This window comes from Lepisosteus platostomus, chromosome 16 (assembly GCF_059453375.1).
Source record: "Lepisosteus platostomus isolate fLepPlt1 chromosome 16, fLepPlt1.hap1, whole genome shotgun sequence".
NCBI classification, from domain to species: domain Eukaryota; kingdom Metazoa; phylum Chordata; class Actinopteri; order Semionotiformes; family Lepisosteidae; genus Lepisosteus; species Lepisosteus platostomus.
The window spans coordinates 14,524,767-14,540,236 of NC_142626.1; the positions used below are offsets into that span (position 1 = coordinate 14,524,767).

At 38.1% G+C, this 15,470-nt stretch overlaps 1 protein-coding gene across 3 annotated transcripts in view; it reads right to left on the reverse strand.

The window, feature by feature from the left end:
* The window catches only part of LOC148646936 (interferon-induced protein 44-like), a 222,119-nt gene that overhangs the window by 43,832 nt on the left and 162,817 nt on the right, over nt 1–15,470 (reverse strand). Inside the window, exons 1-3 of one of the 3 annotated variants that reach the window (XM_088608985.1) lie at nt 6,887–6,975; nt 6,340–6,368; nt 4,087–4,126 (exon numbers count right to left, since the gene is read on the reverse strand). In XM_088608985.1, the coding sequence (XP_088465111.1) occupies nt 4,087–4,126; nt 6,340–6,361 (62 nt within the window). In that variant the 5' untranslated portion in view covers nt 6,362–6,368; nt 6,887–6,975. Of the gene's footprint in view, nt 1–4,086; nt 4,127–6,339; nt 6,369–6,886; nt 6,976–15,470 lie in introns of those variants that run through there. The other 2 variants (XM_088608986.1, XM_088608987.1) reach the window with 2 other exon arrangements.

Consider the following 15,470-nt stretch of genomic DNA (forward strand, 5'->3'; position numbering starts at 1 on the left):
GGCTCCGTGCCAGGCTGTGCTGTGCGGCTTGCGACGGTGCGCTGCTGATGCTCACCGTTGGCTTTAACTAGCAAAGTTTGTGCACAGGAGAAAAGATGACTGTGGGTCCCAGCAAGTCAGGAAGAGGACCGGTTCGTTCCTGATGAAGAGCTAGTTCTGAATAGTAATTCAGCTGTCCACAGTTCCGTCCTGTTCACGAGGCCTGCTGCTGGTTACTCTCTGGCAACCTCCACTCTAGACACTTAGAACAAAGGAAAGTTCTGGCACTCGGACACACTGGCCGTTCCGTGGTTGTCCGGGCTGAGTCTCAGGATGGTCAGGAGGCGCGCTGTGAGAATGTCCTGCCCTTGGGAGCCTTCTGCTCCTGGGCCGTCCTGCCCTGGAATTTTCCTTTAAATTCCCTTTAGAACAGTCCACAGAATCCTCTCCAGAATCTTACTGAATCTTGTTGAATCTGAATCTGAATCTCTCAGGCTCTCTGTGTTGCCTGTTTTTACCTGGAGGAACTTTAGCTTATTGATTGGCTGAAAGTTCCATGGGCATCAGAGTCCCACGTGGGTTACTCGGCCCTACCAGTCCCTGATTGGTTGATCAAGGTGAGATATGCAGTCCAGATGTCCAACTGGCACTCCCTAAACAGATAGGCGCCAATGGATAACCATTGATCATGATAGCCAGGCTTAGCTAAGTGCATCCCCCTTTGGGAGCTGTCCTTATCAAAAGAAAACATCTTGCATGAATGGTTTCTCTGTGGCTGCACCACAGAGATGAACAGAGAAATGGGGGCTCATTTGGGAAGCTCAGAAACACTTAGTTCTGCCTTATTATTAAGCCTCGCCGCTACATCATCTATCAACAATTACACAGGTTCTGTTTCCATATTGCGGATTTTGGTTAGGTACAGTATTATCAAATCCAGTGGCGCTGTGTGTTACTTTACTGAGTCCCATGTCACATGGTCTGTGATTGAAACCTGTAAAACCGGTTTAATTCGTCACAGCCAGCACTCTTCAGGTGAGAGGGTATTCTGCTCAGAATGAAACGCTAAAATGTTTGTGTATATTCTAATGGTAGTGGGGGCAGGGTGTGTGGGAACAGGTTTGGTTGAAATTGCATTGGAGATCTATGTTCTTCACACCTGAAACATTTTCTCTGAAAGGATTTTCTCCGCAGTTTAACCGATCTTGTTACAGCATGTTACAGTTTACAATTATTAACCATATTAATTTTAAGTGCTTAATGTAAAATCTTGTAAAAATATATTTTCATTGTTCAAATATACATTAATATACATTAAGTCTGACTATCATATAATAAGTTAAATACAAAACTAAAGAAAAAATAGGGTTAAATATAATTCAAAATATTTTGCTAACAATGTTAACTGTTTATGAATAATAAAATGTATTAACTAAGGAGTAGGATGGCACAGTTGTTAGTATGTTTTTTGTTTTGTTTCTTTTTCATAAATACAACAGTAGTACCTGATGTCTCAGTGGCTTTCAAAATTAAATTATGCATGCAAACCTGTGAACTAGAAAGATAACTAAGATTTTAATACTAATTAAATGACCGCGGGCACTTTCCACCCCCTCTACATTCTCAGAGTAGAACAGACTAACCTTCTAATGAAAGACGGTCCACCCCCCACGGACAGGAAAAGTGCCCACAGGCACTTAAACTTAATATGGTCAGTAACAGTAAACAGTAACATGGTAAGAAGGAGCACATACAAACGTTTTCGAAATAACCACATGTAAGACTCTAATGCTTAAAATGTTTAGGGAGAAAGTGGAATACTGGTGTGTATTTTTTCTTTAAACTACCGATACCAGCCATATACAGTCTGTAACGTAGGGATTTCTATATGTCTTTATTTAGTGTTTACATTAGTGACAAAGGCTAAACTTTTAGCTTCAGTAACGTGTACATATCTCCCCTTTTTATAAAACGACTTGGTTGAAAACTGTTCCAGAGCCACTGTTGTTTCATCAGTGAAAAGTACATCATGAAATGCCTCTCCCTGTTCAATCCACTGGAAAAAAGAAAAGGAGCATAAAGCTTCTGATGGTCATAAACGATATTCATTTAGGAGCAGCATCAGAGGTATGTTTTTAACTGCACTGCATTGGAGAGAATACCATAGTGTGTTTTTTTTTTTTTACTCCCTGGCGGAAACTGGCTTCCAGAAGAATCAGTATGGCTCAGAGATTAAAAAAAAACTTCACAGACATTAACGAAGAGCATAACGCGTGTACTGTATACACTGCAAGTACAACCCAACTCTCTGCAGGAGTGCTGGCTGTGACGAATTGAACCGGTTTCACGGGTATTTTCAAAGTAGGAGGTGAGATTTCCAGCGAAAGACACCCCCCCTCAAAAACCCAGTAAATACAGTACTTACTAGTTAAAGGCTAGGCTCCCGACTACGGCGAAAGGAACCCTTCTTTCATTAGAAGACAATGAACATATTTTAGCCCTGAATGAATTAATAGCAAACATGGTTTACATAAAAGACATTTTTCCAAGAAAGTTTAGCCTTTGTCACTAATGAAACCACTAAATAAAGACATAAATATAAAAATCTTAAGATTTTTAAAATACATAACTTTGCTAAAATTTATTTGAAAATAAAAACAATTACAACCGCCAGGGGAGAGAGAGAACAGGGGAGGGATGTTGGTTTTGCATAAGGGGTGGGGTTATGGAAATTAGGTCTGTTTGGGAATGTGTAGTTACATGTTCTGGCTGTTTGTGAATTATCGTTGTTGAGTATGGAGTGTTGAGGTATTGATTTTGTGTAATGCTTTATGTTGAAAATTTAGGTGGATTTTGTTTATGATAAACAGGATAAACTGGGATGGGAGGAAGGTTTGGTTTTGCATAAGGGGCGGGATTATGATAATTGGAGGACTTTGCGAGAGTAAAATGGTTTGATTATTTGATTTTGTATTGTGGTTGTTATCTATGTTTTTGGTTGGTATTATGTTTATATGGTTGTTTTTGTTGGTTGGTTGTTATTATGGTTATTAATAATACGATCTATAGTTGAAATCTGATCCTAAATAAAAAAAAGCAAGTGATTAGGTTTATGAGCAATCTAATTACTTATTCGTTTAAAAAGCTATATAAAATAAAGTTTATTATTAATTTGCTGGACAGAGCGGTGAACATTATTATGCATAAGACAAAGATAACGATTCTGATCAGTTTAGAAATCTGTGTACGCTGTAAGGTTTTTACTTCTTAAACTTTTAAAATACACGTTTTGAATAGAAAGAAATCCTCTTCCTGGTACAGTATGTATAGCAAACCAGCACGTCTTTTTTCTCCAATCAGAGGGGTGTCAGATGGTGTCAGCCAATCACCATTCTGCGTTGGGTAGCAACGAGTGACTGTTCTCAGGCGGAAGATGTAAACAGCTTAATGTTCGTGTTAAATAATTTTTTTAAATTAAAATTCATTCTATACAGCAATCGCATATTTGGGTACCGTTTCATAAAACTTTCATGCTTAAAATGTTTAGGGAGAAATGGAAGACTGGTGTGTATTTTTTCTTTAAATTACCAAGACCAGCCATACACAGTACAGTTTACATACATACAGTAATGTTTATGTTCCTAAATTAATATCGTTTATGACCTTCAGATGCGTTATGCTCCTCTTCTTTTTATGCTCAGCTACTAAAATTTCCCTTTAGTGGTACAATCCATATAAATATTCAAAACTAAGCGGATTAAAATGTGCACAGTAAAGACATTAAATGATTAAATCTTTGCACTACCAACCAATGCACCACGAGTGCCCCTGTCGGTCATTTTGGCCAGCCAATCACTTGCCCTGCGGTACCCTCCGGTGCCCCGCGGTGGCTTGTGGGTAGGTTACTGTACTGTGGGTTTTTACCGCGCATTTTGAATGGCTGCATCTGTACTGTTCTTAACTGAACAACTTCAATCAGTTCTTCAGGGACATACAAACACAGCAGCTCTCCAGGACTGTATTGAACAGCCCTCATCTCATTCTTACAGCTCCACATTGGGAGGTACAGTGTGATGTGGGTTTCATGCTGTGTTTTTAAATACTTACTGATTGCCCCATTGTATTTCCCTCCATGGTTCATCAAGTTCTAAAAAACAGAAATGACATCATGACAACCTTCATGTAACTTGAAATCATCACAGTTTCTTCAATCCTTTTTCCTTACCTGGGTCTGGTGAACTACAAATTGACGGTAAAGTATCAGATTGTCTGAGACTGTTGCAATAACATGAATTTAGAGTTTGCACTTTATATTTTAACACCATACTAGAGTGATATGAAGAGGCTTGTAAATGCTCAGCCTGTATTTATGCGCTATATAAATGCAGATGAACATGAACCCCTTAGGCACTGGTCCCACTGCAGTTCCTCTCCCCACTTTGTTCTCCATGTATTTTAGTAGTCCAGATTATTAAAAAGTCAGATTGGGTCACAAGGTTTATCTTGTAGCCCTTGACAACACTATATACAATCTCAGAAATAATTAACAATTATTTAGCTACATATGATAATAATATTAATGAACACATTCAGATTTATAATTCTTCCTCTACTTTTTTATATGGAGTACGTCACAGAAGGAATTTTCTCCTGTTCACCACTAGAGGGCCCCTAACACCACCAAAGCCGCCCACTAAATTGTTTCTTCCTCCAAGATTGTCACCTCTCACCTTCATTCATCCCACAACCATGCTATCGGTTACACAGCTGAGGTGACCTTTCTTCTTCTCTAAAAACCTCAGAGAATTATTCTATTTTTTTTTTCCTCAAGGCTTAACACGGACCAGTACAAAGCTTTAGCCCTCTTTGAATGTCCCCACAAAGAAGACTTATTTGATGGGTTACACCTTGACAGAAGACTCTCAGATGCTTCATTTGTCATCTGGCCTCTGACTGTCCGAATCAGCCAGAACCCAGGCAGGTAGATTCAGAAGATGGAAGAAATCCAACTGCCCTGTAGCCTTGACTCATAAAAGTAGAAGGGAAAACCATTGATGCCCTACTGGACTCCGGTAACTTGGCTAACCCCTACTGTTTTACCTGGAGGGACAGTTCTTAAAAATGGAATTGGAATTCATCTATATCCAAATATCCATATACCAAAATATATCCCACCACTGGTATTAACTTCTATACCTCTCAAGGTAAATATTGTGCTACCGTGGATGTGACCAAACTACTTCCCTATCCCATAGTATTAGGAAGATCGTCCAACATTACATCGCCCAGATACCAGTAAGAACACCTATTGATTAACATAAGATCGCTTTATTAGCCATATACAATTTCTTGCATTAGGAATTTGTATCTTTGCATACCCCAGCTTGCTCTCCATGAGACACACAGACAGGGAGAGAGTAGCTTGGGGTCAGAGCGCAAGGTCAGCCATTTATATGGCGCCCCTGGAGCAGCTGGGGTGAAGGGCCTTGCTCAGGGGCCCACTGGAGTAGGATTCCTCTGCCAGCTGAGGGATTCAAACCAGCAACCTTCCAGCCACAGGCGCAGATCTTTAGCCACAGAGCCACCTACCACCCCAAAAGGGGCACATTATAATCATTCAACTCTGAAGTTATTAAGTCTGATCTTTTTGTGCAGCTGTAGGTATTTTCAAGTAAGATATCTTCCATTAAATTCACAGTCTGGAAATCGAGATCAAACTCAGCTAATGTACACAATGTCAGCTTGAATTTCAGGGAGGAAGAAAATAACTTGCTGGCTTCCTTAGGTCCTGGAAACTTGAGACAAGCACCATTGCCAATTGCAGGACAAAGAGTATACAAATATTCTTTGTGTCTAAGAAGTATTCCTGTATGTTTCACCTGGAATTCTTTCCCCAAGGGAAAGCAGGTGGATCAAGCTGAGATGGAATTCCAAGAGTTTAGCTTGTGTTTGAGGGAATCAGAACATTCTCAGGGTACCAAGAAACCCATGGTAGTGGTTAATGCCATTTCCCTTTCCTCACTGTAGTTATATTGGCTGGGTAAGGGGGTGAGTATGATGTGCAGACAATTGTTTGACAGATCAAACTCATTCAAGACACTCTCACTTTCTCAAACAATCCAGACAGCCTTTTATATGATCCATGATAAAAGAGCAACATATCACAGAAGTAGCATAACTAGCTTTTTTTGGATTAAATTCTATTTAAATTAGAAGCCTATCTTTCACTGCACAGGAAAGGTGCATTGCTTATTAAAGGAACAAGTAATAGTTAACTCAACGTTGAAAAGCAAAAGAAAAACAATATTTTGGCCGTTCAGTCAACTTCTTGTTCTAATTTTTTGTATCTTTGAATCTTACCTTTTGATTTGGAACCACCCATTTCTGTACTGAAAAAACATCATATGTGTTACATTCAATCAGCATCAATTTTGTGAAACAATTATTAATTTTAAAAGTCTATCATCCTGCAAACATATGGGAACAATGTCATTCTTTCCTGGAGTCCTTGCACTGGCTTCCTGTAAGGTTTCATGTCGACTGTAAAATCCTCATGCTCACCTATAAGGCTCTGTATGCCTTGGTACATCAGTACCTGATTTACTACTCTTCTACCGATTCAGGTCTCCTCTCCCCCAAGCTCTTCTACATACTGTAGCATATAGTTTCAGGCTCAAAGCCTTCTTCTTTAGAAGATAAATTGGCTTTTTGTCTACCCATAGTTTATTCCAAATCCTTTGTATAAAATTAAATAAAGCATATTATTATTATATTATTATCATTATTGTTGATGTTGTTGACAACTCTGTTATTCAGGTGTTGCAATACAATACAATAGTGCAAGTACAGCATTAATGCCAAAAAGTTAAATATTAGTTGGAAGTATAAAAATTATACTTTTTCTTACCAGTTTCAAAACAAAGCAGCAAAGGCCTTTTTCTGCTCTGCCAGAAATATCAAATCGAAAGGTTTCAGTGAACATATACTGTATCTACAGGAAACACAGCAGACCAATCAGGAGATGACTACTAAAAATGAAACTTAGTTTAAATTTAACTTTCAGTATTGTTTGTCATGTTGGAGAAGCTTTATTTTTTTCCAATTCCAGTACTGAACATTTGGTTTTATTCCGTATCTTTTGCAATTTATGCCCACCCACAAAAGGTTTTATGCACTTATTGGTGTACAGTATGTTGGGGGATATGTCAATTATACCCATGTGGATTTTAACATAACTAACATTCTGTACCATTTAGCTGATACTAACTTGTGAACAATGAGTGCACAGATCACATCAAGGATTCCTGATAAGTGTACACAGTAACGAAGCAGAAAGATGACCGGAGTTCTACACTAAATGATGTTAGTTCAATCATTTGTTAGAATTTGTATCTAACTGTGAAATCTGTTCTGAGAAATAAAGAAATAAAGAAAAAATGTCTTTCTGATCAATAAAAGAGTACTTCCATTACCACTCATTTATTGATGATATGACTATTGCCCACATTACAATATATTTATAGGAAATAGCACCAATCAGGAAATGATTGCTAAAAACAAAACTTTGTTTATTTTTCACTTTCAGTATTGAATGTCATATTTGCATACAAGATGTTTAACCTTTAGGGGAACTGTCCTATGTGTCTCACTGTCACCACAGTCACTAGTTTTGGAGATACTTTATTTCCAGTACTGAACTTTTTGTTTGATTTCAGATTTTTTATATTCTATGTGTAACAACACTAGCAATTTTCACATTCTTGTACTCATTCGGCATTCCTAAAGTTTCTGCACTTCAATGTCTGTATTCAGTCCAGTCAGACAGACTGGACAAGGCTCACCCACAAAAGATTTTATCCACATACTGTATTGTTGTACAATATGCTGGGGAAATGCTGATTATACCCATGTGGATTGTGACATAACTAACATTCTGTACCATTTAGCTGGTATTAACCAGTGAACAATCAGTGCACAGATCGCATCAAGGTTTCCTGATAAGTGTACACAATAACAATTCTGTGTATTGTATGCAATTTAAAACAATTATATGAAACAAGGGATTGCCATTATAATAATATTATACAGCATTATAACTAATAGTAGTGCATCTCATTTCGAATTTTGGTAACAATGTGTTTGCACCCTGTCTCAACAATGTAGCCACTGTGCAGTATTTGATGAAATTGTCACTCATGCAGTATGCACACAATATAACTAGTGCAGAAAAGCACTAATAGGTTAATAATCATCTAATACTGTACTGACTTGTCTGACAATCACAAGCACAGTCAGTGCCAGAATTCAATTCACCACCTGGCTGTTTAACATAGAGTGTAGTTCTGAATCAGAAAGTTTGAAAAAATTATATGAAAAAGTTACACAAATATATTCTCTACCTCAGTATACCACCTGACACATCCTGTATTCTAGATAGATGCATTTGTACATCCTGTCTAACTGTCACCACCCAGCCTGATTCTCTTTCACTTTCATGCTCCATTTACAAGAAACAACTTGTTTTCTTTTCAGTGTTACAGAATCTTCAAGGGCTGATTCGGCACTTTCAGCTTTATCGCAACCTAGAACGTTGAAAATAATTATGTGCTCCATGAAAGATATCACTTTTTTAAGGATTTTTTAGTGTTAATCATTGGAGTTGATGAGGTTAGTAGTGAAATGTTATGACACTGAATGTTAAATAATACTGTTCAATCAGCTGTCTTTTGGATGAGACGTTAAACCGAGGTCCTGACTCTCAGTGGTCATTTCTCGAAAAGAGTAGGGAGTTATCCCAGTGTCTGGGCCAAATTTTCTCATTCAGCCTTTATTGTGGCCTCCAAATTGTCCCCATGTATGATTGGCTTGCACTTGCCCTACGATGGACAGAGTGTACCCTGCCTTGTGCTTGTTGCTTGCCGGGTAGGCTCCAGCTTCCCTCGACACCGTATAGTATGAAGCGGTTTGGTAAATGACATGACATGACTATTCAATCCGATGGATGTTCAGTAAGAGATGGGTGGAATGTAGGCACAAACTGTTAAACAAACTGTTAAAATCCACTTGTTTCTTTCATATTTTCAAATTTTATTTTGAAACATAATTTTCCAAGAGAATCATAAACATGTTTTTTTTTTCTCTAGAAAACCCTATTTGTAACACTATGCAGGATTCCTGGAAATGTCTAAACATGAACAGGACAGGAACATGTTTTTAATAATTAAAAACAAAAATATAATTATATGCTTTCTGAATTCTATATATACATTAATAATTCTGAACACTGTAGGTAATTTAAAAAATAATTATGGTGTTTTATACAGTGCTGTGACTTAGAATATCTTATGTGGAGTTGTGTGTAATCACTATGTAATGAAATTTTCACTAGTACAGCATACATACATGTCAGACCCTGTTCTGACTTAAAGTGATGTTGTGGTGTCAGTACAGTATATTTAGTGCAGGAAAGCAAAAATGGGTTAATAAATATTTAATACTGTACTGATTTTTTCCTACAACCACAAGCACCTGCTGTACAGTGCTGTCCTGCGTCAGATAATTAAACAATATAAAAACACTGTAGCACTTACTGCAGTATACAGTACCACCTGACATCCTGCACATTCTATACACCTACATGTGTAAAATGTAACCTACTTGAAAACAGAATCTTAGTGTAACCTAGTGTATTCAAAAGACTAACAGTCATCCCAGCAGATTTCTTCAGTTTGAACAGTGAAGCACCAACCAGGGGACACATGGAAAAATGCAGGCCTAAGAAGAGGCTGTGGGTTTTTCTGAAATCTCATCTCAAATCTTTCACCCAGATACTGAACCGAATGAACCTGGGATTCAGACACGATGTTAATTTAGTCAAAAACAATTATGATGAAAATGTTCATCAATGACCTGTTTTTCAATTTCGTCATTTCATAACAAAGACGAAACAGTCACTAAAATAATCCATAATAACAATTACTAGGACTAAATGGCTTTGCATTTTTGTTTAGTGAAGATGAGATCTGTCTGGCCAAAAGTCATACTGAATTGACTTTTGTCACATGAAGTTGATCATTTACATATTTATATTATGTATAAAAAATAGCAGAATTCTAATAACGTTCCAAGCATTAATTCAAACACCTTGGCACCATGTTTAAGAAAAGGTCCATGTCAGTGCTCTTGTCAGTGTACCTACTGGCACCCTGCAAAGGGCAAAGGTGGTCAACTGCAAATGTTAATCTTGAAATTTGCAAAGACCAGAAGAAAATTAAATCATGAAAGCTTCAGCTTTCCCGATCAGGAATACTTCCTCTGGTACAGCCATCTATACATACTTGATAGGTAATTTCATAGGTAAGATATGCAGTGCACTCCAGTTGTACTGGAACAGTAAAGTCTAAAAAAGTGCTGAAAATTATTTTCAGCTGCAAAAGCTTTTAGCTTTTAGGGGTTCCTTGTTGGTTTGGTGTTTATTGCTGAATAATTAGACTCATACAAAAGCTGTGAACATCCTGTCAACCTAACTTGCTCTGACAGCTGTTTGGAGTCAATAGTTGAAAGTTAAAATTAAAAACAAAATAAAAAATAAATTATGTAACTAGTAAATGTTTATTAACCAGTTTTAAAGAAAATCTAATACATAAGTTACAAACAACAGCACAAATTTCACAAACCAAATACGTATTTTAACATCAGAGTAATAAATAGTATGTTATTAAGTAATTAATAACAATAAATAATGATAAACAGGGGCTCTATTACTTCAAAATAGTAGCAAATCAGAACTTACAAATTACTGCTGTGAAACCTTTGTGAAAGGAATTGCAGAAATAAATACTGTATGTAATTAAGTAAGAAATAAGGGCACTCAATAACGAGAGAGTGAAACAGGAAGGCTGGGCAGAAAGGAAGGTTTTATAAAAAAACATTCTGTAAATATGTTTGTCTTGATTTTATGGAGGCAATATCATCAATTGCATTTTGTAATTATAGTAGTTGACCCACAGCGTGACTGATACTCATGATGGCCTGTCCACTGAGCCAGTCTTATACCATGGCTGACCTCAGGCATGTTATAACTTGAGCTCTGAAAAGCTCCTCTCTGCTCCTGCCGCTGTTACTGGGAGAGTGACTGCATCCTGAAAGGCTATAGGTTGAATTAAAATACCCCCATTTAATGAAGCACTGGAGAAACCACTAGGAAAACAATTTGTTTTATATTTGATTACGTATAATCGCTGAACAGTCTTTTGTACTGTATATTCACTTTCACGCTTTTGTTTGGCCGGACAGCACCAATTTTTAGCTGTGTGACCCATAAGGCACATGTACAACTAAAGGAAATGTAGAAATGAATCTGTTAACTTCTAGTAAAACACCTCAAGTAGTCCATGTGTCTAGTTTTAAAATGTGGCTTATCTATCATTCACTAGATACATGGATCTGATAGACTCAAAACCAAATGAAATACAGATTACATTATCATGTATATAATACATTATTACAATGACTTCAGCATGCCTCAGTTTTCAGATTTCTTCTTTTCTGCTTTTCAAAAAGATATTATCTACTCAATTATGATTGGTCATTTTTTGATCAGGCATCCATTAGGATGATCCACAGCAGCTACAGAAAGAGCCACTATAAGGAATTTTTTGCTCACATTTGAACGTGCCAATTAATAATATGTTTTGTTGCACATTGAGGGGGCCCTCTTGCAGCTTTCTAGCTCTAGGAAGCCACTTAGTTCACTTATACCTGGGACCAGCCCTACTGGCAAGAAACAGGCATAGGGCAGAATACACCCTGGACGGGATGCCAGTCCATCCCTGGGCACACACAGACACTCATAAACACTCACACCAAGGCCAGTTTTCCCATAGGCCAATTATCCCACCAGTATATCTTTGGAGCTCTGGGATCTGACATGACCTGTTCCCTGATCACTGCAGGTACAGATGAAGCCAAAATGCGCGGCACAGACACGTGTTTTGGAACATAAACATACAGTATTACAGTATATGGCTGGTCTCGGTACTTTCAAGAAAAAATACACACCAGTATACCATTTCTCCCTAAACATTTTAAGCATCGAAGTCTTTAACTAACGTGAAATAACGTGTATAAAAAGTGGTAGTTTTAAGCTTTTCTGCTAATATAATATGGAATCGCGTATCTAAAGAAATTAATAATGATATAATTATATTCATATACTGCAACACAATAGTACACGCTGTACAATGTCTGTTGTTTAAGTTCCTGACTTATAAATCACGGGATTGGTGTTCAAATCCAGCCAGAGTCATGACTTTTTTTTTTACAAACATTTCTTTGAAAAATAGAATAGCAATATTATGGACAATCAATTGACAATAAATATAGAAAAGCACATATTAAATTTGGGAAATAGTTTTAATATGTAAATAGTTCCCTGGTTCTACACCCCTGGGTGTTTCTCTCTCTCTGGCTCGTCGTGTGTCTCTCTCTGCTCTGGGCGCGCGAGAGCTCGCTGGGAGGTGGTGACGGAGAGGAAAAATAAAGGCAGCTTTTAACTCCGCAAGTCTGAGTTTTTGGGTCTGTCCTAACTAAACCCGAAATTGTAACACTATCATTCTGTCCATCGAAAACCGGTTTATATGTGACCTTTCAGAAAACCTATCTGTTTTCTTCCTAGCACAATTTATGAGCACTCTGTGATTAAATTCTCATTACATTATTATTCTCACTGTGCATAACAAGTGTAGTGTGCTCTCTGAAGGCACCAGTTCTGTAGGGTTTGGGCATTTACTGGGACAATTATTAATTGTAGCAGTAAAATCACAAACTTGATTCTTTTGATGGCTTTAGAATCCAACCATGCGATATAACTCAAACAACACACACACACAGGTTCTAATACACGAGGATACATTTATTAATACATAGAATATGCATATAAACCTAACAGATCTTATCGAGAGGGTTATCAGAATACAAAAGATATATATTCAGTCAGTTACAAAGAGTTACATATATCAAGAGGACATACGTTCAGTATATCATTCATTTAGACCGTTTCGTAATTGAACTTGGTTACAACTTCTACATTAGATACTCAAAACAGGTACATAACTCTTAGGAATTAAATTGATATCAACTGGTTGGGATAACAATTGAATTCTCGAGCAGTAATGCAGTGAAGTTGAATACTCATCCAATCTCTGGGGATTCAGATCTCCTGCGGGCTCTCTGGCTCCGTGCCAGGCTGTGCTGTGCAGCTCGCGACGGTGCGCTGCTGATGCTCACTGGCCTGCTAGTTAGTGTTGGCTTTAACTAGCACAGTTTGCGCACAGGAGAAAAGATGACTGTGAGTCCCAGCAAGTCAGGAAGAGGACCGGTTCGTTCCTGATGAAGCACTAGTTCTGAATAGTGATTCAGCTGTCCACAGTTCCGACCTGTTCACGAGGCCTGCTGCTGGTGCTAACCTCGGGTGGATCCTCTGGTTACTCTCTGACAACCTCCGCTCTAGACTCTTAGAACAAAGGAAAGTTCTGGCACTCGGACACACTGGCCGTTCCGTGGTTGTCCGAGCTGAGTCTCAGGATGGTCAGGAGGTGCGCTGTGAGAATGTCCTGCCCTTGGGAGCCTTCTGCTCCTGGGCCATCCTGCCCTGGAATTCTCCTTTGAATTCCCTTTAGAAAAGTCCAGAATAGTCCACTACAGGCTCTCTGTGTTGCCTGTTTTTACCTGGAGGAACTTCAGCTCATTCATTGGCTGAAAGTTCCATGGGTATCAGAGTCCCACGTGGGTTACTCAGCCCTACCAGTCCCTGATTGGTTGGTCAAGGTGAGATATGAGTCACTTACTCCTGACACTTAGGAATGCAGTCCAGATGTCCATCTGGCACTCCCTAGACAGATAGGCGCCAATGGATGACAATTGATCATGATAGCCAGGCTTAGCTAAGTGCATCCCCCTTTGGGAGCTGTCCCTTATCAAAGGAAACCTTAAATCAGCCTGCATGAATAGTTTCTCTGTGGCTGCACCACAGAGATGAACAGAGAGATGAGGCCTCATTTGGGAAAGCACAGAAACACTTAATTCTGTCTTATTAACAAGCATTGCCGCTACACAAGGAAGATTAATAACCATAAGGTTGTTTAATGACAATATAATGTTTACAATATAAACATTTACTGTTAAACCTTAAATCAACAATTGATTTAAAGACGATCTGTCAAAGTGCAATGAAATACAATATTGTTGTTGTTGTTATTGTTTTTATCCTGTAAACGTTTTGAGAAGCCACCTTTAAAGGCACTATATAAAGGCGCTGATTCTTATGGAATGTGTTTTCTTTCTTCTTTTTTCCAGCATGGAATAAACCTATTATTTGATTCTTATGGATGCCCGCTTCCGCTGGGGATTAAAAAAAAAACATGGAATCGCGTGTCTAAGGAAATAGCAGTGTAACTATATTCATGCACAAACAGTAGCATGTTACATTATTAATTTGGGTGTCTCCTCTTGTCAGAAAGCTCTAAATTGCATTTTGAGTGCGGTTTTTGACTTGTTTAAAATTACAACCCAAAAGTCTTAATTCCGTCTTAATTAAATGTTTAAAATACAAGTTTCCAATAGAAAAAAATCCTCTTCCTGGTATGTAGAATGCTGGTCTTGATACTGTATTTTACAGAAAAAATACACACCAGTATTCCATTTCTCCCGTGTCCTGTCACAGTGCAGTTGGAAGTGCACCTCTGTCTCTATTTCTCCCTGCTGGCAGTGGGAGCACAGCCTGTCCTCTCTGGGCAACCAGGTGTTTCGCGCATAAAAAGTGGTTATTAACAATCGAAACCTGTTTTATTTATTTTATTTTTATTTAGATTAAGAGTTCCAATCACCCCAATTTCCATTTAAATCGCAAACCCGTGTTTAATTAAATGTCTTTATTGATTCACAATCTGGCAAGGCAACGTAAATCCTTATCTTTGTCTTCTGCATCATAATAATAAAAATAATAATAATAATAATTGCTTACACTTATATAGTACTTTTCTGGACACACCACTCAAAGCACTTTACAGGTAATGGGGACTCCCCTCCACCACGACCAATGTGCACCATCCACCTGGATGACGCGACCGCAGCCATAGTGCGCAAGAACGCTCACCACAGATCAGGATCAGGAGGTCTCACATCCAGGTACTGACCAGGCTCACACCTGTTTAGCTTCAGTGGGATACCAGTTGTGAGTTGCAGGGTGATATAGCTCCTAATGTTCACTTCTCTGTCCAGCAAATTAATAATAAACTTTATTTTATATGGCACCTTTAAAGGTGGCTTCTCAAAATGCTTTACAGGATAAAAACAACAACAAAGGTTTTATTATTTGTCGCAGTTGTGAATGTCTGTAGAGTGTATCTTATTTTTAATTTTTGAAGCCAAAGGGTCTTGCAGATCATAATATCAAGGAACGAAGCAATTACCATTCTTTTCCAAATAAAAGA